Below are 27,096 nucleotides of genomic sequence, written 5' to 3' on the forward strand. Positions count from 1 at the left end.
TCCATTTTCCCATCCCTCACAAAACTCATTGGTAGAAAATGATAATGGACTTCTAAAGGAAACTAAAGCATTCTATTACCAAAACTTCAATATGCAAACTAATTGTGCTTAATTATAGCATTATGAAATTGTATGTCAGTGTACAGCCTAGCATTAGTTTTCATTGCTATATTCACTACTGTAGCATGAAATCCCAAAATAATGGAGGGAAAGTTTCACCTGTGTAGTGCTTCAAGCATTTATAAAAATTTCAAAGCAATTCAACCAGCATCACTTTTTGATGTAAGTGAAAATCACTTATCCCTCATATTCAATTTTATTTCCCCATGGTATATAGATGTGATCTTAATGCAATCTGCTGAAGACTGTTAGACCAAGAAACCAATATATGGTGTGGGAAACAAGTGGTAAATTCAATAATGATGTGCTTTTACCCATCCACAGCCCCAATGCTATTCAAGTTGTTTTCCTATATAGATTCTTCTTACAGTGGGCTGCATGCTAAAAATAGCATAATCAACCTGCATAAGTCTGGGATGAGGTAGTTTGTACTGATCCTTCCTGTACTAGATCAACTATGAATAATTAGGGTTCTGATCTTTGGGGACAATTTCCTTATGCTCCAGATGTTGACTGGAACGACCAATGTGGTCACACTATTTGAGGTGAGGAGCACATTCTATAGATTTAATCATTATCTGGAAGTTGACTAAACACAAAATTTCCGAAGCATTTCATTCTTCAGGCTGCCTGGAAAGGTAATTGAAATTTTAGCCTAGAGAAATGAAGAGATTTCAGGAAATCTCTGCTTTAAATGATTTCACAAGGGCCGGGAGTTTGGCCTAGTGGTTAAAGTGCTTGCCTAGCATGCATGAAGACCCGGGTTCGATTCCTCGGTACCACATACATAGAAAAAAGCCGGAAGTGGTGCTGAGGCTCAAGTGGTACAGCTCTGGCCTTGAGAAAGTCCAAGGCCAGTGCTCAGGCCCTGAGCTCAAGCCCAGGACTGGCAAAAAAAAATGATTTCACAAAAAAATTTACAACGCTCAGCTCCTGAACAACCCTAGAACTTGTTCTCATCATTTCTAATTACCAGGAAGAGGCTTTTTTTCACTAGCACTATTATTAGCAGTAATTCATTGTTACGGCATGGCAAAACCCAGGGAATACTTCACATAAGAGTTTTAAGAATTCTGTTCAAGGACATACTTTTGTTGTTATAGTCTTTTTGATTCTGTGGTGAGGGTAGAGCTGTATATTTATAAAATTCGGTCTTTTCGGTTACAGCATTTACTATCTACAATGTACTTTTATCTGCTTGAATTTCATTTCCGAAAGCTATCACTGTCCTTGAGTGTGGTCTCATTGCCAATTAAAAAAGTATTAAGAGAAAATGCATACCTTTTCTCTGTTGAATATTTTTCATCCTTTGTAATTTTGTAGATTAATATATAAAACTTTGGAGTTGTTATACACATTTGATTTGTCAAATCTTTGTAAAGTTTTTTTTGGGGGGGCTGGGTGATGGTCGCTCACTTTACTATATTTATTCAGGAGGCTGAGATCTGAGGATCATGGTTCAAAGACATCACAGGCAAGAGAGACCTTGAGGATCTTATCTCCAATTAACCAACAAAAAGTCCAAAGTGGAGCTGTGTCTTATGTGGTAGAGTGCTAGCCTTGAGCAAAATTGACAAACAAAAGCCCAGCGCCCTGAGTTAGAGCTCTACTGCCACATCAAAGTGTGTGTGTGTGTGTGTGTGTGTGTGTGTGTGTGTGTGTGCATGAATTTCCCTCTTGGGTAAAAATAAATATCATTGCTAATTTTGATTACTTCTATTATATTCTGTGCCAAAATTCCAATGCACATCTGAGGGCTTTATGGAAGGAGTATTATGTATTTTTGCTACTAGCTATATGTAAAATATTTCCAAGAAATCATTTGAGGTATCCCCTTGTAGTTCTATTTCTAGTGTTGTCAAAAAGAGTTAGTATCACAATATATGATGAATAACTTAATCAGAGTTTCTGCACAGACATGTCATCTATTCATACATTCAGACTGATCAAATCATATTAAATGTATTAGTTAGGGGTTTACCAGTTATTAACATTGGTTACAGTAATTATATTTTCACTTCAGGTTTTTCTGTTTAGAACTCACAATTACCTTTGTAATAACTGAAACAAATACTGTAGCCTTCAATTTTTTCTTCTGTATTAGTAATCACATTATCTAAAATGTTAGCACATAAACAGACCCATAAAAGATTTTAATTGGGTCTTTTAAATATTCAGAAAGGCCAGACAGAAATAATGTGATTAGTCTTTATATTTTATAAAATAAAATAATGGTTGTTAGTTATATCAATAAATAAGTATATATATAAACATACTTTTTATTCAACACTGTTCTAAGACTAAAAGTAAAATGAAGAGAAAAGAAACTAGTTACTAAGATAAATTAATTCAAAGAACATATTTCATGCAATGGACAATGTGGAAAAAATGTCTTGATGAGCAGCTTTTATGTTTTGTTTTTCTATTTTATTGTGAATGAAAATGACACAAACAAGAAAACAGAACTTTAAAAATGTCACCATCAAAACATGAGACTTAACAGATAATCACCTAAAACAAAGTTAAAAAGTCTCATGTATTCTCTTTCATAAAGCAATTAAAAGTGACCAAATATGTTGCTAGAGCAATCTCCAACTGTTCTGCGCAGGTTGTATATTTAAAACTGAATTTTTTAAGGAATTCCAAAATAAACCAGTTCATCATGGCAACAGAGCAATGAATATAAAATTTCTAACTCCATTTGGTGTGTGTGTGTGTGTGTGTGTGTGTAAAATCTTTTTACATATGGCTTACTTATTAAAATTCCTCTCAGTTGTTCCTTCCAATTATTTTATTTTTTAGGTCCAAAATACTGAATTTAGCTTCAGAGTTAAAGCCTTCAGACACTCTGATAAATATGTTCTCCACGACTTCTAGTGCAGATTATGTTTTCTGAGTTGGTTTCAAAAACAGAGCATGAAGCCAATTACGTGCTGTTTAGTTTTTACTACTATTGTATCTGTGATTTCTGAAAAAAGTAATATCCTCAATTAGTTACTCACTTAAAAAAGCTTACTATCAACCTAGTAGCTCTGGTTATTTTTATAACGAGACCATGAAGAGAAAATACTTGACATTAGGTATAAATAAGCAGGTATGTCTAATCTGTATTTAAATAATTCTATCTAGTGTTTCTATTATATTTTAAGTGAAATTTCATTAACTGCAAACTATACTAACCATATGGAATCAAATGTGACTTGGAAAATTATTTTGGTCTTGAAAACTATGCTACTTCATTGGTGCTCCGAAGAAAAAAGATATAAAATGAATATGGCTACTTTCTTTTCACTGAAATAATGTAAATAAATTTATAGCTGAATACCCACCCCCAAAAAACTAAGCACTTCTTTAAAACATAAAAAGCTGAGATATTCTATAACAAAGGAAATGTGCTTCCTTTCTTTTTTTCTTCCTATAAACTAATTTAACTTTATATATTTCTCATTTGTAGAGATATCATTCAAAAATGTATATAGATACAATTATCATTATACTACAATTCATTAGTGTTAGGTCTACAATTAAAAATTATTTCATTAAAAACTTCTAAAACTGGCACCAGTGGCTCACAACTGAAATCCTAGCCACTGTGTGAAATGCTTATCTCCAATAAACTACTGAGAAAAAGCTGGAAGTGGTGCTGTGACTCAAGTAGTTGAGCACTAGCCTTGAGCACAGAGAGATTCAGGGACAAAACCCAGGTCCTGAATTCAAGTCCCAGAATTGGAAAAGAAAAAGAAAAAAATATTTTATATATATTGGCCCGGTGCCAACTGCTCATGCTGGTAATGGTAGCTACACAGGAGGCTGGGATCTGAGGATTATGGTTTGAAGGCAGACTGGGCAGGAAAGTTGAGAAGACTCTTATATGTAATTAAATACTAAAAAGCCAGAAGTAGAGGCGTGGCTCAAGTGGAAGAACAATAGCTTTGAGCAAAAATGCCTTGGAGGCCGGGAGTTTGGCCTAGTGGTTAAAGTGCTTGCCTAGCATGGACGAAGACCCGGGTTCGATTCCTCGGTACCACATGCATAGAAAAAAGCCAGAAGTGGTGCTGAGGCTCAACTGGTAGAGCTCTAGCCTTGAGAAAGTCCAAGGACAGTGCTCAGGCCCTGAGCTCAAGCCCAGGACTGGCAAAAAAAAATGCCTTGGATTCGACTCCCAGGACCAGCACCAAAACCACTGTGTGTGTGTGTGTGCACGTGTGTGTGCGTGCGTGCGTGTGTGTGTGTGTGTAAAAAAATGGGACAAATTTTCAAAATCTATACTTTCAAAATTTATATAATATACTCAAACAAAGTTATAACCAGAAAATAATATTTCTTTATGTCTAATCTGGCTTGATAATACAATTTATAATGCTCATTTTCTTCTATATTGCATATGACACTAGTCATGCTTATTTTAAATCAATTTCCTTTCATAATTGTGTAAATTAGGGGAGGGACATGGAGACAAAAAACAGGAGAAGTGTTATCAGTGTGTGAGAAGTAATGCATCTACTATCTGGTGACTGTAACTGTAACCCCTCTATACATTACCCCAACAATAAAAAATTAAATTAAATACAATAGTTGGGTAAATTTCCCTTTCCTAACTCACTCTAATGATTGACAATACTCTCCATTTAATTCTATTAAACTTGTAATTCTCTATAAAAATAACCCTACAAGTTAAATTATATGTACTGGTTGATAGAGATTTAACATAATTCAATCCCTGTGATACTTGCTATATTTGATTATATTCTAGAGATGTGAAGTCACATCATTTAGAATTAGGTCTTAAATTTGTACGCTGAAATCAGAAGGACTAAGCAAATTGTCAATAGAGAAATCTCAGAGATTGCAGGTAAACATTTGACGCATGAATCAACACACTATCCACAACATGGACTTAAAATCATTATCAGAAGTAATTTTAATATATTTGCATGACGATCAGATTGTCATAAACAACTATACTTATGCTCAGTGATTAAAATGCTGAACTCAGAAAAAATTTTGCTGTTCTATCCTATTTTTTTCGCTAGTCCTAGGGCTTGATCTCAGGAGCTGAGCAGTATCCTAGGGCTTTCTCAAAGCTAGAACTCTACACTTGAGCCTCAGCACCACTTCTGTTTTTCCTATGTATGTGGTACCAAGGAATCAAATCCGGGTCCTCGTGCATGCTAGGCAACCACTCTACCACCAGGCCAAGTTCTATGCCCATATCCTATTTTTTAAAGTTTTGATATGGGGGGAAAAAGCCATGTAAAATTTTCCCCAAATGACTACTCTAAAATTTGCATAGAGTATCTCGGAATCACTAGTCATTTATTAATTGATAAATTATATTACTTTTCTAAAGAAGATCTGAATTCCTGAAAACATTATCTTAAAAATTAGTGCCTTACCATATAATGTGAAGCTAATTGAAAGGACCTCCAGGATACTGAAACAAAAGCCATATAATGAATGATTGTTGTCCTTAATGTACTATGTTGTCTCTCATCTCCTTTGCTGTCCCTTGGTTATCTCATATTGGTATAGTATCTCACTTTGTTATCTGATATATTGAATTTATTTGTATTTGGATATTTGAAATTTGATGGGGAAGAGGGGAAAACCAAGACGGGTGGGGGGTGTGGGGGGGGAGGTAAATGGGTACCAAGACCTGTGAAAGGGTATCAATGTATGTGAATTAATGCACCTTCTATCTGGCAAATATCATGTAACCCTTTTACTAATTACAATAAAAAAAAATTAGTGCCTTACTCTGTAAATTGATGCTAATTGAAATGAACTCCAAGATATGGAAACAAGAGGTATTTTTTAATGTACTGTATAAAGTTATGTCTTTTTGCCTTCGTTTATTATTTTCCCTTTGATTTATCCCCTGTTGTTATTGTTTTTGATTTTGGTACCCTGTGTCTTCTATATATGGTTATGGAAGGGAAGGGGAATTACAAAATGGTGAGGAAAAGGACAAAGATTGAACCAATGCAACAAGATACTCAAGACATTATGTGGGAAATAAGCTTTACAATTTGGCAGAGAAGGCATTCGGGGGAAGGGAAAGTGGTAGAAAACAAGGGGGCTAATACTGTTCAACAAGAAATATACTCATTACTTTAGCTATGTAACTGCAATGCCTCTGCCATCACACTCACAATAAATTTAAAAAAGAATTAGGGCCTTAGGAGCAGATGTTTACATAGTCTCAAAAGGTCTCCAGGTGGCTTGTTTACTAGAAAAAAAAAGTAAATAAAAATAAACCAAGAGGGAGGAAAATGGGGACCACGTCATGAGAAAGAGTATAATGTTTGTGAAGATATGCACCTTTTATCTGGTGAATATAATGTAACCCTTCTATTAATCACAATAAAAAAAGAAAAAAAGAAAAAATAAATAAACCAAGAGGTATAACATGGAAAATCAGACATCTTGACTGAATTATCAAAGCTAACATGACCAATGAGGTGACTAATAGCTTTATAACTCCAGATGTTATACCACATCAGACAAATATTTATAACTCTAGATGATATCTAGGCAGTATCTGTCTAGATACAATCTCAATACAAGCAGTAAAAACGTATCAAACCAATTGTATTTGAATTATTTATAAATAATTCTACATGTCAGCTTCCTGCTCACCACAAAAAGTACTGTAACTAGAGTGTACATGCAATAATATGAGCATATAAACATCAATAATCAAAAAATAAAAAATAAAATAAAATAACCCATCAATAATCAAATATATCTTTCTAAAAGTAAATGTTTTAAGGCATTAATCACATGGAAAAGACTTCTATCTAATGTTTATATTAATTTTAACAATAATTATAACAAGTTTTATCGAGTATAGTGTAATGACAGAAAAAATGGATAAATTTAAGATATGTAGGAATTATTGTGTAGAAAAGGAAAAGATGCCTCTTATTTCAGATACAATGTGACGAGACCACTGGGTCAGTTACATAACCTGACTTATTCCCAAGTCATCAAGCTATCTAACTCTGAGAGAAAACCTATTTTTTGTGTTTAGCTAGCTGTGGCAGTCACAGAAAGATAAAACATGGCAGTTATAAATAATTTCCACAAGTCTTTGGAAATTCATGAATGTAAAAGCCTTCCTATTCAATTGATTTCTGCTTCTCTACTCACTTTGCCATAACCCCAGAATGTAACCCACTAGGTAATCCAGAAGTGGGAGGATTGATGAATAGTAAATAATTGTAGATAAAGAAGTTACTGAATTATGAAACATTCTAAATTTGAAAAGCATTAGGTTTAACTTTGTATTTTCTCTATCTTGTGTCTAATATTCGTCATTACTTCCATTCTAAAACAGATACTGATATGCTACTCATTTTTCCTTATTTAAAACTATTGATCTTATAGTTTATATTTATATCAAGAAGTTTTGACATTTTAACTATAAAACAGTTTCATAGTATTAAATTTGCTATGAAGTTTTAAGGAAACACAAAGGCTTATAGGGAACTCCTTAGTATTAAAAAAAAGGTAAGAAATAATGGCTAATTATTATTCTCTGTGTCACAGATGGTTTCTCATTGCCACTTAGGCCTACATCAAGTCTGTCCCCTGTGGCAACAAGGAGAAAATGGGGGGCGGGAAGGGTGAAGTACAAGAATGCTGAGATTAATCACAAAAAGTAAATTGTTAGTTCTGAAACAGTAACTACATGAAGGAGTTGTTGTCTGTTTATTGGAGAAAGGAAGAAAAGAAACTAGCAGCTGGGCGTGGTGGCTTATGCCCGTAATCCTAGATACTCAGGAGGCTGAGATCTGAGGATCACAGCTCAAAGCCAGGCTGGAAACTAAAGTCCATGAGACTCTTATCTCCAATTAACCACTAGAAAACCGGACGTGGCCCGAGGGGTAGGGTGGTAGCCTTGAGCTGAAGAGCTCAGGGACAGCGTCCACTATCAGAGTTCAAGCCCTACAACCAACAAAAAGAAAAAACGAAAAAGAAAGAAAAAAAGAAAAGAAATTCTGCACATGTGTGTGAATTTGAAAAAAAGCTAAAGCAAAATGTAAAAAGATAAAAATGATTAAGAAAGCTCTTTCAAGGATCAAAATTTTTCATCATCTCAGGACTAGTCTTTCATACATACAAAAGGAATTTTCTAGTAGGAACAGAAAAAGATAGACATCAGAAATTTAGAATAAATACAGTGTATTAGCTCCTGGTGTTTTACTTTAGTGGTTTCAATACAAGCTGTATTTTAAGCAGTAATTGAGGTGATATCCTCAGCAAGTTCCTAGCTTACTGCACTTACTTTTGCTTTCTTCTTAGGTCAGTGTACTATCTTATCTTTGATCAAAGGCATTTTCTGTGGAAGTGTCATGGTTTTCTTTCACAAGACAAAAGTGATTAAAGTTTTTTGTTGTTTTTTCCCCCTCTCTTTTTTATGAGTTTTTTGGTTTTAGCAATCTAAGTTGTTGAAGTCATTAGGGTTTATCCTAATATAGACTGGGAACATTTTCAATATGACAATAAAATAGAGTATCTACAGAGGGCGGTGATCAACATTTGAAGGATTCTCATGACATAATCAATAGGGAATATTGGGAAGAACTGGCATTTTATCAGGAGAACATTCTTATTTCTTTCCTATCATACACAACTATACTATCGTTTATATGAATTCCAGGATCTTCAATCAGTAATCTTTATCCCCAAATAAAGAGTTTCATATTTTCAATCAGAAATGTTACTTAACAGGAAATACATAAAGAATGTTCTACACTTTGCTCTCCATTGGCTTTTACATCATTAAAAGCAAAGCCATAAATCTACAAATGCACATTCCCGTAAGAAGCCTTTATGAAAAATGAGTAAACATGACAGTGACAGTTACTAGTTTTCTAGAATGTTGGTTCCATTTGAATGGTAGACTATAAATTTTCAGTTAGTTCCCTACATTTAATATTGAGTGTTCCAATTTTCTCCAGTTGGATAACCTGATCTGTTACATAATTTAAATGATTTTCCCCATTTTTATTTACATATTTCCAAACTGTGAGGATTTTTTGATGGATTGTTACAAGATTTATTTTTAATCAACCTTTTTCATCATTGCACCATAAAAGAGATGACAAGGTAGTGAAATTCTGAACAATTACTTCCTATGCAATCTGGCATTTACCTTCTCAAGAGTATGCTCATAATATTTAATTTCCTATCCATGACTTCATACTAGTTTCATAAAACATTCCTTCCATTAAAAACCTACCTTTGCAACTGCATCTTTTGTTTTAAATGCGGTTACTTAAAATCCTTCATTATTCATTCATCTTACCTTAAGGGATGAAACTAAAATCGCCCTTTCTATCATTTATAATTGTAAGCATTACATCAGTAAAATGACAGGCTTTGTGAAGTTTGCAATGAATTCAAATCTTTAGTAAAAAGAACAAAAGTCTAATATTTATTTGTTAAGCAATGAGATGGTTGAAATGGCCTGATAGGAACTCTGACAGTGACCAGTTTGAGGTAAATGCTAAAGAATAGACCCTTTGTAGTCTTGCTGTTTTGAGATCTTCTCTTTCCCATCCTGGCTGCAGAAAACCAGGGCTATAGCCTGGTTTCTACAATATCTGGCTTTGAAGTAAATTCAGGGAACCAGAGAGAGAGAATGAATACAGGTTAAGTGTTTTACATGTCATTTGATGAAAAGATTTTGTAGTCATAATAATAACCTCCTTCAAAGGAAGCTAATAGGAAGCTTGACAAGCAATCATCTCCATTTTAAATATGCTGTCCTTTTCTTAAAATACAGGAATTAAAAATAAAGACAAAAAATGTTCATAATATAAATGGTCTCCTACATTCTCAAACGAGATCTACTGATACAAATGAAATTCTAGCTCTGGTACTATACCATCTTTGCTTATAATTAAATGTCAAACATTTTTAAGCCTTTTATTCCATCTCATGTTCTTTATTGAACTGCAGTCTATGTTGAAATATTTGTCCAAAAAACTTTACTTTCTACTTGCTTTACCCCAAACGTGTAAGAAAATTGCAAGAAGGAATTTATATGCAAGAGAGGGTAAGCTGGACTTGACAGAAAAGAAGCATTTTTAAAGAATATATTTTATACATATTTAGGAGAGGAACTCAAAAAGTCCTAACATAAAGTAATCACAAAGAGACAGAAATGTAAATTATCCTGAATTGATCCATTCAGACTGTATCCATATACTGAGATAGCATATTATAGGCCATAAATACAGGTGATTAGTGTGTTAATTTAAAAATGTAACCAATACGTGGCACCGGTGGCTCATTCCTGTAATCCTAGCTACACAGGAGGCTGAGATCTGAGGGTCACAGTTCAAAGCCAGCCCGGGCATGAGTCCTAGGGTCTCTTATCTCCAATTAACAACCAGATAAGAGGCGCTGCTGTGGTTCAAGTTGTAGAGCGCTAGCCTTGAGCTGAAGAACTCAAAGACAGTGCCCAGGCCCAGAATTCAAGCCCCACAACTGATAAAAAATAATGTGACCAATGCATCAATGTCTCACACTTGTAATCCTACCTAATCAGGAGGCTTACATCTGAGGCTTACACCATAGTTCAAATCCAGCCCAAGGAAGAAAGTCCGTGAGACTTCTGTCCTATCAATCAGCAAAAAGCCAGCACTAGAAGTCAATTGACAGAGCATCAGCTTTTAGTATAAAAGACCAGTAAGAGGCTGACCATGGTGGCTCACGCCTATAATTCTAGCTAATCAAAAGGCTGAGATCTGAGGATCAAGGTTCAAATCTAGCCTGGGAATAAAAGGACCTAAGACTCTTATTTCCAATTAACCTCTAGAAAATGGGAATTGGGGCTTGGCTCAAGGGAAGGGTCGTAGCCTTGAGCTGAAGAGCTCAGGGACAAGGCTGAGGCCGAGTTCAAGCTCCATGATCCACCAAAAAAAAGAAAAAAAAGACCAGTAAGAGTTAAGGCCCTGAAATAAGTCCTCAGTACCAGAAAAGTGAAAAAAATTTACCAATTAAAGAAGTACAATTGTTTACTTATCCCAGATTGACCATCTGACAATAGGCATATGCATCAAATTACCAGAAGTTACTCCATAAATTTGTATAACTAAATTAATAATAAAATATAAAGTAAGTAATGATAGAGAGCAATCATGTTATTTGAGCATATAAAAAACAAAACTGCAAAAGCACTTCTAGAACTAATCTTTGTTCTAATGTTGCTCTAAGGGAAAAAGCTCATTAATTTCCTCCAGAGTAAAATGAATAAATATATGAAAAGATTTTGCTTCCCTGAGCTTGAAAGCAAAACATAAGACAGAAAAACTATTGTATGCTACATAATGACCCAAATGACAATGTATGCAAACATTTTCAGTATCTTAAATTTTACACCAAATGTTAACTTGAAATGATTAATTAGCAACTGATATCATTTTCACAGGAAATTAATTTGCTCTTCCAACTGATATATTTCTATCAAAAACAATCTCATCACTGAAATCTGCACTGATGACACAACACATTTTATTTCCTATCAGATGAAAACCAGAAACATGCACACAAAAGCTTACCGAGGTGTACAAGTATCCCTCACTATTCATTGCCAGATACAGCTTGCTTTGAACTCCTTGAATAGCCACCACTCGAAGGCCCACAGGGATGAGGTTAAACAGAGCTGAAATATGAAAATAATGTTACAATTCTAAATTTAATACTCTTCCAATGTTTTGAGGAGGACTAATTCATTCTCTAAAAGTAATATGTGTAGTAACTATAGACAAATGCATACACACATGCAGCTACATCCAGATAGAGGATCATTCAACATTTCAGTATACTTGACTCCTGGTTAGAGTTATTTAACTAGGCCTATAACTACAAATTCTTAAACACATAGGGTAAAATAAAGGAGTTTTATCCCAGTGCTATAGTTTTTAAAGTGTTGGCAATGAGGACTCCATTCTAGGGAAAACCGATACAAGGAACTTGTTTGTATATGACATATTGTCCTACTCTATAAATGATGTTTTTAATATTCTCTCCTGGACATATGCTGAAACTCTTACAGGTACAGATGAAATTTATTAGGTGGGTACTAAATTCTAGGCCCCTAAAAGAGATACTAGTCCAATACCCTTAACTACATTATTAGCATAATTTCCAATGCAAACACTGAAAGTAAATCCAGGTCTTAAAGAAAATGACATTTTTAAGTCCTGTGTGCCTACAGTAATACTTCTTTAAAAAATGACATTTCCCAAGATAGGGTTCAAAGGGCTCCTAACATTTAGTCTCCAAAAGCAAAGGTAACAGAAATGCAAATCATGAATTTAAGAGAGTTATAGTTTATTATTATTATTTTTGTTTCCTACAAAACAGTCACAAGTGGGCAGTTGATGGGTGTCAATGAGGCCTTCATTTCTCCATTTGAAGGTCTGACTTCATGGAACTTACACCTTGGCTCTCCACACAACCACACACCACTCACTGGAGACAACCAGTGGGTGTCCTCCCACTACCAGCTGTCTACTCCCTCCCACATCATGAATAAAAATAAAACAGCACATTTTTAAAACGTAGTGCTTGCCACACACATCTTTTGAAAATAGCCTGTGCACCTTTCCCTCAAGAGACATAGACCAATGTTGATGATTTTTCCTTGTTTTACATATTCAAAGATGAGGCTATTTCTAGAAAGAAGAATGTAAGGGGATCAATCTATAGGTATACGTAGTTTATCTGTGATCACTAATACCTGTGCAGTATCAATGCAAAAGGATAACTAAGAACTAATTATCTCTTGGTTAACCTGCAAATGGTCTTTCCCTTAAAATCATAGTGTTAGCAAAGACAAACTCTATAGCGCACAGCTCAAAACGTAAGTGTTCCGACCACATGTCACTGATGGCACTTCATGTACTACTCATCATACTAAAATCTGTGCTTTTTCTGTTCTGTGAAGTAAAGGAAAGAACTGAACAGATTACAACTATGGATCTCATTAAGCTCTATCTGAAAAATGCAATGCTATGGCAAGAAGTAGACTATCTCTGAACATACAGTGTGCATGTCTAATTTCTTTTTATAGTGATTCTTTGCTCATAGCACATGCTCAATACATATTTACTGCAAAGTACATTATAAGAAGTAACCATATATGTGGGGAAAATAACATATCATAGCACCATTTTATGAAGTGCCCATGGAGAAAAATAAACTGAAAACATAAAACCCAAACAAAAATTTCCATATGAGTTTGGAAGGCATGCATACCACTAAATGATACTTGACAGCTGTAAAACAAAGTTAGACCTGAAATCTTGATTAGTTGTTATAGTAATGTAGGATAAAGAATGAAATTTAGAATTTAGAACTTCAGTTTTACTGCTTTGAAACTTACTGCAGCTTGTAATATTAGAGTTATAAAAGGAGAGGGAGCCAAAGAAATAGCAAAACAGAGAGAAAAAGGGAAGGAAGAAAGAATAATGGTGAAAGGAATAAAGGGAAAACAGGAGGAAGAGACAAATTGAGATCTGATTCTTGCTTTGTTCTCCAACCACTCTCTGATTTGAGTTTAGATGAACAATAATATGTTTACAATTTCTAAACTGGACAATTATAGGAAGGAAAAGGCAAAGAACAGCACAATCCATGCCAAATTGAAAGTGGAGCTGTGGCACAAGTAGTAGATTGCCATGCCATTCTTGAGCAAAAAAGATAATGGACAATGCCCAGGCTCTAAGTTCAAGCCCCAAAACTGGTAAAAATAACTTAATAAATACACAATACTCTAAACTACTATGAACTCAGATTCAAAAGGACCAAAACGAAACATTGAAGAAAAGAGAAAATGTGAAGTAGCTGATCATATGTACTTTATCAATCTTTTCTTCAGGTATTAAAAAATTTCACAAGAAGGATGGCTTCCATGTACCTAAGGGAGTAATCTTTACAAAAAAATGTAAACAAATTTTTACCCAAACTGAACTATGATAGAATCTTTAATTTCTTGGTTTCTCAAAATCCAGGTACTTCTTCCTGGACTTAACATGCTTTACTTAAGATGAAACTAATATCAATGCATAAAAATATAACTACTTATATTTTGTGTCTAACCAATCATTAAACATGTAACATCTCTTCTATTTAAGCCTAAATTCTCATGAAGTTTTTAATAAATAGAACATCCCATATTTCTTGTTTTTAAATCAACATGAAATAATTATTTTCTACTTTGAAGGGACAATTCTCTCAGGGCTATGCATTTATTTGCACTTAGTGTTTGCTGGGGATTATTCTGAAGCCATGTTCATCACTTGAAACTAAGGTTAATTTCCCAACAAGATTAATCAAGAAACTTTTTTAATGTAGACTAGAGAAACTTGATATTCAGAACGCATAATATTATGGGATATTTGAGTAGAAACAGCAAACTCTCCTTCTAAAATAGCTTTTATTGCACCGAAGGCAAATAAAATAAAACCAGAGCTATTCAATGTTTATCTTTTTCTTGTTTATCCTTCCTTTTCCATTTTCAAGGAAAAAATACATAATTTATAATGGCTGATTTGCTCATGATAAAATTTCATTGGACTGACATTTACCATTGTAATAAATCTACATAAGGGTAGGCTTAAATGTAAAATATCAGTCATGATTTTAGGGTTGGATATGTCTGTGCAAATGTGAAATGATTTATGAATAATCTTGTTCAAAATATTGAATAAAATGGTCTAATATTAATGAGAAAAGATGATACAAAGAAAAGGACAAAAATAGCATTGTATCGGGAGTACATATTAAGGAGTAGTATGCACATGAAAGATAATTGAAAAACAAAACTTTATTCTGGTTCCACTAACTTAAGTAACTGCAAAAACTAAAGAAAACTGCTTGGCTCTAGGAGTAAAATAAGAGTAAATTTTGATGGATAAAAATCTTTTGTGACATATCAAATTAATTATTAATGTTTGGCTTCAGCCACGATGTCCTCAATGGGAAAACAAAACTTCTGATCAGTCTTACATGAGAATTTGAGTTAAGTCCTACTACCTTGCTATTTGAGTTACTGTTGGCTATTTGTATGCAGTACATCAATGAAATACCTTTGGTTGACTTCCCTTGTCTTTGTTTTAATCCGCCTAATCACAGGTTCCCATTAATCAGCTTTAGAGGTCTTACAATATCTTTAGTATACTGCAAAGCTCATCATATCAAAGATATAAGGTAACAACAGGAAGAGTGAAACTAAAACATGATTTAGATTCATAGTTGAGCTGAGCACTGGTGGCTCATACTTAAAATCTCAGCCAGTAAGGAAGCTGATAACTGAGGATCCCAGTCTAGGCAGGAAAGTATGTGAGACTGATTATCTCCATTCAACCAACAAAAAGACAGAAGTCAAGCTGTGGCTCAAGTGGATCCCTCGCCTTGAGCAAAAGAAGCTCAGTGACAGAACCCAGGCCCTGAGTTCAAGACTCAGACTAAGCACATGTGTGTGCGCACGCGCGCGCGCACACACACTCACACTACATGTGAATCAAGGTTACATTCTTTATTAGTGATCGTGTGTGCGTGTGTGTGTGTGTATGATATGTATCTCCTAAAATGTTTCCACACATTGTGATTTCACGAAGTTTTGCATATAACTGGTATTACTAACTGCATAATGAATCTTTTTTTTTAACTTTTTAGGAAATACATGTTTGTAATCCTAGCAAATCAGGTCTCTGACATCAAAGGATCCCTGTTCCAGGCGATCTTGGGCAAGAAAGTCTATGAGATTCTTATCTCCAATGAACTCATCAGAAAAAGCCAGATATGTTGCTGTAGAGCACTAGCCTTGAGCACAAAGAATCTTATTGACAGTGTCTAGGCCCAGAGTTCAAGCCCCAGAACCGGGCTAAAAGAAGATGGGAAATGCTTGACTAGTTGAATTTCACGGAGAGCTAATTATGAACTTCACTATAATAATGACTAATATTTTCTGCAGGCATTTCCTTCCTGAAAACACCAATTAGTACATATAATTTGGGGGACTGTGTGATGACTGATCATCATGCATTCATCTGTTATTTGATTACAATAAGGTGCTCTACTTACACTTGAGTAACTGTTTTAAACAAAATAGCATGCATGGAAAAACAGCAAGGATTCATTATAAAAATTTAATGTGACAAAAGGTAGGAAACATTTTGAAAAACAGTGAAAATTCATTTGCTATACAGCATCTTTATTCTAAGAATCAAGAAAATCTTCTTCTAAGGTAATGAAGCATAACTTTCTCTTGAGTTCACAGCCTGGCCATTAGTCTAAGGAACATTACTATTACATGTAAAACTCTTTATTTCTTAATATTAGGACCCATGTCCCAACAGTCTTGCTGTCTATAGTGATATAGTTCTAAACCAGCTGTAGAGTACTGATTAACCCACAGACCTGCTTTTCTTGGTCTTTTTGAAGCTGACAAATAGTTTTCAATGAAGTATTGAAATCTGAAGGAAATTGACACACAGCAGAAACCAGGAAATGAATTGAGAACCAACCATTTTAACCATATGAAACATTTGCAAGGTCTACAGAAATCTAGAAATTTAAAAAATACTAACAATTATTATCGTTGAAGAGGAATTTATACTATTTGTTTTTGCTTTTATTTTTCTAAATAAGTGAATCATATATCATCAGAGGTTACATAATATCTTGAAATTATTCTTGTTAAAAAACTTAGAAATAAAACTTGTTCCAGTTTTGATGAATTTTCTCTTGAGATTCATCACTGTAGTCTTCAATTTGATCTTTGCTTATAGTATGGTTAAAAATGAGTCACTAACAGTAACTCATTAACCCATGCAAGTTGTCTCAGAGAAGAATCAGTGTGTGTGTGTGTGTGTGTGTGTGTGTGTGTGTGTGTGTGTGTGTGTGTGTGTGTGTAATGGACAGTAGCAATGAAAGCTTGTAATGAATTCTCATGGTATGAAAACACTCATGCCTCTTGGGATGAGACTGGTTCTTAAGAGTAGAGATAACATGCTATTTCAGGATCCCTGTGTGGGTGAATACATTTTCTGTGGAAAAAAAAACAAGAAAATCCAAAGGACAGTTATAAATCGATCTAGATTACCATGGAGATGACACTTGGATCATTCCTCAGACAGTGTCAACATTATTTGCTCTAGTTTACTATTTCAGATATTTTTCCTGTCTAGCTTCTTGTAGGTACACTCATGTGAACATGATTATAGGGTATAACCATATTTTCTTTTTGCTATGTGTTTGTTAAGGGTTTCTTGCTTAATAAACAAATAAGAACACAAAGGCACCAACATACTGTCAAATACTATTTATTTAGCAGTCACTTACTGTATGTGCTGTCCTCGTCTTTGGTGCCATCAATGGTTCCATCCGCCTGCAGCTGCAAGTGGTAGCCTTGTCGGCTGTATAGCTTGGTAACTATACCCTTAAGTTGAGGCTCTGTTAAAAAATAATAATATGTTGGATCAATTGATAAATTGAGCACATGTACCCTAAAAGACTCAGAATTCAAAATTTGACTTTCAGATACATATTTTAATGGAAAACTCTTGTATGAGTGGAAGAAGTGACTTTTGAAGAATCTTTAAGAAGAAAAGGGGGGTGGGACCATACAAACCAATTGTAAGTTTTAAAATAAACATGCAAACAAGTGAAGAAATGCTTGATTCCTACCTCACAACAGTGGTAAACCCCTAAAGCCTCTGTTAGCATCCACTGTTTGTGACAGCTTGTCCCTTGACTTACAGAGTGGCACTGTACCTCATTGAACATTCTGAATGGGTTAGCAAATGGAATATTCGTCTCTTTTTAACAATGTGCCACTTTTCAGTGGAAGGAAAGAGGCAATAGCGAGACCATTTTGACTTGTTTGCTAACCAGGAGCCAAAAATCCACTAGCCTTTGCTACTGGAAAGGAAATAAAGGAAATCTTTATTTCTTTCATAATTATCACACTTAGAATATATAATCTCTCCCATTCTAAGAAGGGCGAATATGCATACATCACATGAAATCCCATCAAAGCATCTAAAGTTTCCATACAAAATTAGGAGGAGGGAAATAAAACAATCATCACTATTGTTTATTGTATTAATTATACTTAAGGCAAATGAATGAGAAGCATGAAGAGTTTTTGTTGATGGGAGGAAAGAAAATCAGTTTAGTTTTCAATTTAATATCATAAATTTGATTCCTGAAATGACAGGTTTTAATTAAAATGATATTCAATTATGAATCACCACGATTAATCAAGCACCTCGTTTACCAATAACAGCCATGTTATCCAAAATTTGCTTTCACTGAATACAGGCACCTGTGCTGTAATGATATGTATATGATTATTCGAGCCACACACTCATGCTTTGCAACTATTCAAAGGCATTTTATAACAAGCCTAATTCACAGTTAATGCGTTACAAACTTTATGCAAACAAGAAAGATATGTCTGCGTCTCCATTGGGGAGAGGGATGGAATATGAAATAACAGATAGAGGAGTACATTCGGTGGGTTCGTAGTAAATGATAAGAAAGTAGTAGGTTCATTTTGGTAAGCATGGCAAATAAAGTACCTATTCCTTGAAGGTCTACCTTGACACATCGCGACAGCTACAGCTGTGTGAATTCTAATTATTGTAATATCGTGCTACTCTTTATCCCCGAAATTGTTCCAAAGGACCCTGAATCTGGTGATGCGTTAAAGCTCCCTTTTAATACCAAGTAACCAGTTTTACTAGTTGAACCACATTAGTAAAGTGTTTGCCTGAAGATTCTAGAAATCGCCCCTGTAGGTATCCCAACAAACATTTTAAAGCTGCACCAGAAAGTCAAGTATGGCTCCAAAGCTTCAAAGTAATAAAATGGAATGCCTAGACAGCACAAGCACATTCTTGGGGGGAGGAAATGGGAACCCGGCGAGGAAGGGTCTGACTCGCAGAAAGACAGAGGGATTCCCTGAGTTTTACAGTGGCGGAATGGGGACATGCTGTCTTGCTAGCTCCTCTAGGGTAATTTCCACGCCACACAGGATCGCATGTCTGGGTCACTCGCTCCCACAGCCCATCGCCACGCAGCGCACACATGAGCGACATCTGAAAGCAAAGATGCACGTCCAGGGCTCTGGATGCTTCGGAGGCTTAGAGCCTGTCCCGGGGTAGTTGCAATGCAGCAAAGCCCCTTCAGGTTGGCAAGGAGGCAAGAAAGCCATCGCTTTCCTATCCACGCACATCACCCCGGCTAGGTGGCCTCATCCACACAAGATGGGCTACAGACAAACTCACTTACACGTTCCCCTCCCTCCCCACTCATAAAGTATGGCAGGCAAACGAAAAAGAAAAGAAGCAAGAAAAAGGCGAGCACCATGTCCGACCTGGTCTCCTTCTGCGTCTCTTCTTGGAGCCAAAGAGTTTAACCCGGGAAAAGACATTTAACTTGTTTTTGTCGCAGCTGGTTTTCCCTTTGCTGGGGCTGCTGACACACTTGCAGGCGTTGGATTTCTCGCGCTCGCGGGCTTGTCTCTTCTGACGGATCAGAGAGCTGGCGATTGCTGCCGCCATGGCCACGACGCCCACCACCACCACTTCTTTCGCTGCCCCTCGGTGGCTTCTCCTCCTCCTCCTCCTCCCGCTACTGCTGCTTCTCCACTGCTCTCCTGCTGTCTCGCGCCTTGGGTGCCTGAGTCTCTATAGCCTGCGCTTGCCCTAGCTGCTTCTTCGCAGTCAGGCTTCAGCCGAGGAGGGGGCTCAGCATGCCGTCCAAGCTCCTCTGGCGGTGGGTCCGGCTTCCGTGCGGGCTTCGGGCTGCCTGGGTCCGAGCGGACGCCACAGCCCCGGGGCCGGGATCGCAGGCGAGACAGACAGGCGGAGGCAGAGCTGCGTGAGAGCTTGCGCTCGGCCCCTGAGCCCCGAGGACACTGTGCAAGTCCAAGTGGCTTGGGTCGGAGTTTCGCGACACCCCCCGCCTGGTGCCCGCGTGGAGGGGGCCAGAGGCGGGCGGAGGGAGAGCGCGCAGGCGGGCGGGAGAGAGGCCTGGAGCGCGGGCAGCAGGGGGGAGGAGGGAGGAGGCAGCGCGCGGGGGAGCGCTCCCTCACCCTGGCCCCTCCGCTTCTGCCACTAGTCCTTGTAACTTCTTGGCCTGCTAAAAGGTAAAAGTTGGCCCGTGCCAGCTTTCCGCCAGGGATCAAACAGGTAATGGCCTCGCATCCTGGCTGTTGCTGCTGCTCTGGGCGCGGCACCGTCGCAGCACTGGAATTCCTTCGATGCAGGCACCCTCCAGAAGAGCGCAACCGCCTCCTAGGGGCCCCCTCCCTCAGCAGCGGCCCCTCCCTCCCGGAGCCCAGTTACTGGTTCTCAGCTGCTGGCCGCCCCCACCAGCCCCACCCCCCACCCCCACTTCCCTGCTGCTTGCACCCGCTAACACCTGTAAAGGTCTACGCATTATCCGATCGCCCCAAATCTTCTCTCATTTTTCCCTGGAAGGAGCTTCGGGAGGAAAGACTGATGGAAGCACAACCACGATGAGGTAGTTGGATTGGAGCAGGCTGAAGTGAGGGCGGGAGGGATCCTATGCTTTAGGGCGGAGTGCGGGAGAGGTGGGGGTGATCCTTTAGTGTTTCCTGCTTGGAACTAGACCAGATCCCAGGAACTTTTCCACACCTTTGCCAGCCTGGGTTCACAGATGCCTCCCAGCCCATCCCCCCCACCCGCTGAGCTATTTGGCTTGGCCTCACTTGTAGCCTTCCAGAAGAACAGGGCAGGACTCCCAAAAAGGCTCACCCCCCCCCCCCGACAGAGACAGCAGCAAGCACTGCAGAACTGCGTCCACACACCACGCTGCCACCCAGTGGTTTTTGCTGACTTTTCATTTCATGCTTATTTATATGATGCAAAATCCCGTTTCCCCCTGTGTCTCATCATCTATGCATGTTTGTTGAGGATTCCTGTGTTTGGAATTCAACAGTCATGTATGGCCTCTTTACTTAACATCTGGCCAGATTCCTAATTTTTTTCCTTTTGATTTTTCTGTTTGTCTGAATCAGACAACCTCCCACCCTCCAATTCAGAAATCTTTTGCTGCTTCTGTCTATCCGCAAGTTCTTCCCTTGCTAATGCACTAAAGAGAACGCTCCATCCTTTTCCCGTCCTTAAAACAGAAACGATTGTTTAACTATCTTCCTTGACTTCGGAAGCCAAACAGGAATTCTCAAACAGAGCTGCTACCATACTCCTAGACTTCTTCCCCTCCTTTCTAGATCTTTTTATTTATTTAATTTCTTCATGTACATGCAAACCCCAATTGTACCTTATCCCTAAATCTAGCCCTTTGTACTGGACTGCTGGGGTCCAGCAAACCCAGCCTCAGCAAAAATGGAAACCCATTCTAACCTCCTTGAATACCAGAGCAGAACTATCTAAGCCTGTCATGGCAGTCCTTGCTTTACAAGAGATACTGCTGACAACTCCCCTTCTCTTCTTCCCCAATGTGGAGTTGCAACTTGACACATCAGTAAGGGGCACTATTATGTATTGTAAGGCTGTATGAAAGCTGCAATGACTGACATATATAATTACAGATAGCATCCCGTCGGAAATGTCCTGTCTACACCTTAAGGGCTCTTCAGTCTTCCTAAAGGAAGTAGCTTACATCCTGATGTATTCTAGCTGGCCCTTAAATGCCATGATAGTCCAGACTGCCTCTTGTTCATACTGTAGTCTGTACCATTGGCCACAGTGGATGGTTAAAGAGTCCTTTCCTACCTTTAGCTGAAAACCTATCTAAAGATCCCTTGTTTGTCTTCTACCCCTGGCCTTTTCAGACCTGAAATCAGAACTGGCATGTAAATGCTAAAGAATAATAAAGCTGTCACTGAAGAAAAGGATCCATTTTGGAAAGAATGAGAGCCTGGTATTGAGGACACCAGGAAGGCTTCTACATATTTTTACCCTTTACTTCTGTTTCAAAGGAGGTTTTATATTCTAATATTATCCCAAAGACATTTTCAGAATACCTGTAGAATTACAGGTATGCTCACCAGTGCAGTGCATAATACAAGTAAATTAACCTATGGAAGACTTAGAGATAGATCCTGAGGAATGGGGCCATTTAAAAGTATGAAGTTAGAAAGGATATCAGTGTTTGAAAAATAATGCACCCCCTATCTGATGAAAGTAACTGTAACCCCTCTATTCATTACCCTGACAATAAAATGAAAAACTATGAAGTTGCAGACAGAAAAATGTTCCTAATCCCTACCAACTGCCCAGAGCTTTTTCAGATTGAGAGTTTAAACTATGCCATGAGCTCGCTGACTCAGAGCTGACAACCTAGCAGGGCATGGTGGCTTAAGCCTGTAATCCTAGCTACTCAGCAGACAGAGATCCAAGAATCAAGATTCAGAGCCACCCCAGGCACAATAGGACCTGAAACATCTCCAATTAACCTCAAAAAAAAAATGAGAAGTAGGGCTTGGCTCAAGGGTAGGATGGTATCCTTGAGCTGAAGAGCTCTGGGGCAACACCTAGGCCCAAGGGTAGGGTGTTAGCCTTGAGCTGAAGAGCTAAGAAACAACGCCCAAGCCCAGGGCTAGGGCTGTAGCATTGAGCTGAAGAACTGAGGGAGAGTGCCCAGGCCAAGTTCAAGCCCCATGAACCACACACACAAAAAAAAACCCTGAAAACATGATTACATAGCTTATTTGTATATGCCTTTCTTGTTTAATTTCCTCTCTTACAAAACAGTTTTATAAAATTTATTCAAATTGAAATATGAAAGCATAAACATGATACATATTAACAGGGTACAATGTGATGGCTCTATATAAATGCATAATATTTCTATCAGGTTATATAATATTTAAATCAGGTTATATATCAATGTACATATCCTCACACATTTATTATTTCCTTTAGGTAAACACATTTACAATCCTTTGTTGGTGATATTTGAATTATTATTTTTGTTGTTTTTAATCTACAATTACTCGGCGGTAGTATAGCACACCAGAGCTTCTTGTTCCTATAGCTTATATCCATTGATCAATCTCTCCCCAATTAACTTTTTTTTCATTTTGTTGGTCGTGGAACTTGAATTCTGGGCCTGGGTGTGGCCCTGAGCTCTTTAGATGAAGGTTAGCGCTCTACCTCTTGAGTCACAGTGCCACTTCCAATATTCTGGTGCTTAATTGGAGACAGGAGTCTTACATAGTTTTGTGACCAGACTGGCTTTGAAATGTGATCCTCAAACCTCATCCTCCTGAGTAGCTAGGATTACAGGTGTGAGCCACTGGCACCTGGCCACAATTAAGTTTTATAAGCCAGAAAAATATGGAATATAAGGGGAACCATTTGTCTCTTGACCCCTAAAAGGCACTTCTGCTTTTTATATTCTCTCCTTTCTTTATGCTTTCTTCTCCATGAACAGGAATATAACTGATAAGTAATTGATGAGACTATAGAAAGGGGATGTAACTTTCTGTGATCTATCTTATTACAGACTAAATATATTCTCCTCTCTCCCATAAGTCTTAGTAGCCAATGTCTAGAGAGTAAATTCAATCCACAGCATGAAGTGCCATAAGACCATTTTGAATTGGGATCTATCTAAATCATATTATCAAATCAACTTAACCATTAATAAAATAGATACTTTCTTGCTTCTCCAAATCTCATGTCTATTTCCAAGGTGTTTAGAAATTCAAATAACGTGAATATCATGTTCAAACCCTTGAAGGGGACTTTGTTTAAGTCCTATACATGTCAGGAAGCCATAAAGAAAAATGATTGCAATACATCCTAGAGAAAAATATTTTACTTTTTCTTTCTTCCTTGTTGTGATCTCAGATTCATTTTAATGTGAGAAGGCATAAAAATGTCTTTTGACACATATTTTCAAAATCCCCCCGTATTCCTAACAATTCTGATAGGGTGTTACAGGTTCACCTCAACATTCAGAATTCCATTGCTCTCTGTTCAATGTTGGTACTTCCAACTTGGTTAGGATGGATGGGTCTCCTTTCCTTTGTCCTCCACAAATCTCCTGCTCCTTCTGTGCTATAATGCACTGAAGTTTCTACTTGACCATGTTCAGAAAGAATGCATTCTTAGCTCCCTTTGCGAATTCCACTCCAAGCTGGCAGGGGAGGTATGTTTTAATCCTATTTCTACCACTGACAGTATGCCTTTTGGATCTGTCATTCTTCCTATTGAGCATCTCAGTTATTCCCATCTTTAAAGTAATGCTTTGATAATAGTAGTGACTTTCAAAATGTATTCTTTAGCTTTCTAAAGCACACGAGCATGTGATATGAGTTTGCTCACCAGTGTTTCAACTATAGCACTGTTGCTTTCATCTATTCCTTATGCTGTGGCTCATTGTATGATTTCTAGCAAAAATAAACTAGAAAAAGATTCCACTACGAAAAACATGTTTGAAAGCTGCTGGATGAAATGTTTCTTAAGTCCTTTGGCTCTGGGAGTCTATAATGATTTTGCAGAGTTTCCTGATCCTCCTATCCTATCTTTCTCTTCTCACACCTTTAATCTCTCTATTTCCTTCCCACTCTACCAAAAACAAAATTCCAATTGACTACCCAAGAAAAATTTAAAGTCCCTTTGGCTCCATTCCCGCATTGTTTTCACTTCAAAACTGGGGTTTTTGTCTTTTTTTCAGTGTTATGTGAGTGAGTTATCAGAACATAGAAAGAATGTTGATTGTTCTCTGTCAATCTCTTTTGGCAGGTCTTAGATGAGCTGCAAGAAGCTGAAGGGACTTGCTCTCAACAGACATCTCTGGGAGGGAGATGGAAACCCAAACAGATGTGACTATGATGAGTAAAAATGAGAGAATTCAGACTGCCTAATCAAGAGCAGTCTCTTTACCTTTTGAGCAGGAAGGAATTGGCTGTCGTTCTGAAACTCTGTAAATGAGAGATTTTAAACACTGTTCCATCATGAATATAAACATAATCAGTGCCACTTGCCAGTTGGTGCTGTATCTGCAATAACAGCTCATCAAAACATCTGAAATGGCCGGTTACAAGGTCAAGGACTGCTGATAAGCTGAAAGGCAGGGAAGAAGGGCAAGTTAAAGTGAAGCAGGGTCAAGCAACACTATGAGGCCACCATTCACTGAGTAACGTAACAAGGGGAGTATTTAAGAAATAAAGCAGCAATAGCACCTTTGGTAGTCTAATTATGTCCCAAAACTCAAAGAAACAACTATATAGAAAGACAAATGAAGAGATTAGAAGAAAGCCATTAGAATAGGCTTTTGCCACTTAACTCCTAGCAGGAAGAAAAATGCAATGGAAGGAGATTTTGTCAATGTCACACTGGAATTCTAGTGAAAGACTATTGTACTTTGAAATACAGCATGTTTTTTAGCTCCAAAGAACCTCTCCTAGTCAGATCATTTGAGGTGGTTCTACTTCAGAAAGAGAGGTCTCCAGAATCAATTTCTTTGTAATTGATTGGCTCTCCTGATTTGTATTCAGAACAAAAACCCACAGGACCTTCTAGGATTGCTTTGTACTGGGACAGATGTTTGTTTATTATGTCTTCATTCAGAGATAACTCTGTAAATACATAAGCTATAGAGCTGACTGAGGCCAATTCTGATTTACATTTAAAATCAATTGAGAAAACATTGATTAATTCTCTAAGACAAAATATCTTATAATCTGCATAAAATTTCATTGTTCTGTCATAATTTATGAACTGTAAGGCCATAAAATATTCTGATGATATTAATTATATCTAGGAATTCATCTCTTCACCATTTAATTAGCCATGGCAGCTGCAACATTGAGAGTTCAAGGCTTTTGATTACCTGCGTGGTCATTTAATCAAGAAAATCAATACAGAGATAGCAGATTGCTTGGGTGGAGGAAGTACCACACTTTATCACAAGGAGACACCGTAAGGAAATGAGCTAATAAGTTTCCATGTGTGGAGATTTACATTTTATAAGAAGAAAACATTCTTGGCAGTAAGATTCCTTAAATTCCATAATTAATTGTTGACTTTTCTTTTGAACTGGAAGTTGTTATGAATAAAATAGAACCTTCATCCATCTAGGGGGTATGTCAGTTGGTTTCCCAAGATCTTAATTATCATTATACTCCTATTTACACACCCTTGATCTGCACCTAAGAAGAAGTCACAAAGAAAAGGGAAATAGATAGCAACTCCATTGTTAAGAAAACTAAACAAGGAAGGCTTGTAGTCACTGCTTCTGCTGTCAGAGAATATTGCATGAGCTTAGGACATATGGGAGGAGGAATTCACATACATTTCCCCAAATTTCCATTCTCTAATTTGTCCTAGACTTTGCAGATACAATAAATTTATTCTTTAACAAGTTTTCATTGTCATCCAGAACATCTGAAACCAACAAAAGTATCAGGTTCTATACAAGTTCAATTCAGTTTTATTAAGGAATATTGTATGATTTTTGAAGGAACAACTGGTGAATTGATCAGTGGTTAACAAACATAAATGAAGTGCTTTGTAAAGAATCATTTATGGTAGACTAATATTATTCAAGGCTCACAGACAAAATATGTGTAGCACTGGGTTCATTTCTTGCTTAGGGAACGAAGTAATCTAAATGAAAAAGCTGGAGGAAAATGATGGGAGGATTTAAGGCAAAAGTAGACCATCTAATTTTTCTGGATTTAAGCTGCTTCTGGAAATAAGGCTACTAGAAAGATATGAAAACAATCTAATGTTCATGACTGTTTAGCATATGGGGCAGCATAAGGAACACTGGGTTGATTTCCTGGTTGCCATTAATTTTCTCTCAAGAATTTTCAGTTTTTAAAGGAACAGAGGTATACTGTTCTATCAAGATTAAGTGTTTTTAACACATCTCCTTTCAGATATCTGACCATGATTTGTAGACATAAAATGGTTAAAAGCCTAAGGAGAAGACAAAGGACATGGCCCA

General features: G+C 37.2%; 1 protein-coding gene across 3 annotated transcripts in view; it reads right to left on the reverse strand.

Moving 5' to 3' along the window:
* Fgf13 (fibroblast growth factor 13) overlaps nt 1-27,096 on the reverse strand; it is a 450,817-nt gene that overhangs the window by 55,937 nt on the left and 367,784 nt on the right. For 2 of the 3 annotated variants that reach the window (XM_090325760.1, XM_090325758.1), the window contains 2 exons: nt 17,485-17,595; nt 11,694-11,797 (listed from right to left, as the gene is read on the reverse strand). In XM_090325760.1, coding sequence (XP_090181886.1) covers nt 11,694-11,797; nt 17,485-17,595 — 215 coding nt within the window. Of the gene's footprint in view, nt 1-11,693; nt 11,798-17,484; nt 17,596-19,522; nt 20,406-27,096 lie in introns of those variants that run through there. The other variant, XM_090325759.1, reaches the window with a different exon arrangement.

This window comes from Megascapheus bottae, chromosome X, assembly GCF_031878675.1.
Source record: "Megascapheus bottae isolate mThoBot1 chromosome X, mThoBot2.hap1, whole genome shotgun sequence".
In the NCBI taxonomy this organism is placed as follows: domain Eukaryota; kingdom Metazoa; phylum Chordata; class Mammalia; order Rodentia; family Geomyidae; genus Megascapheus; species Megascapheus bottae.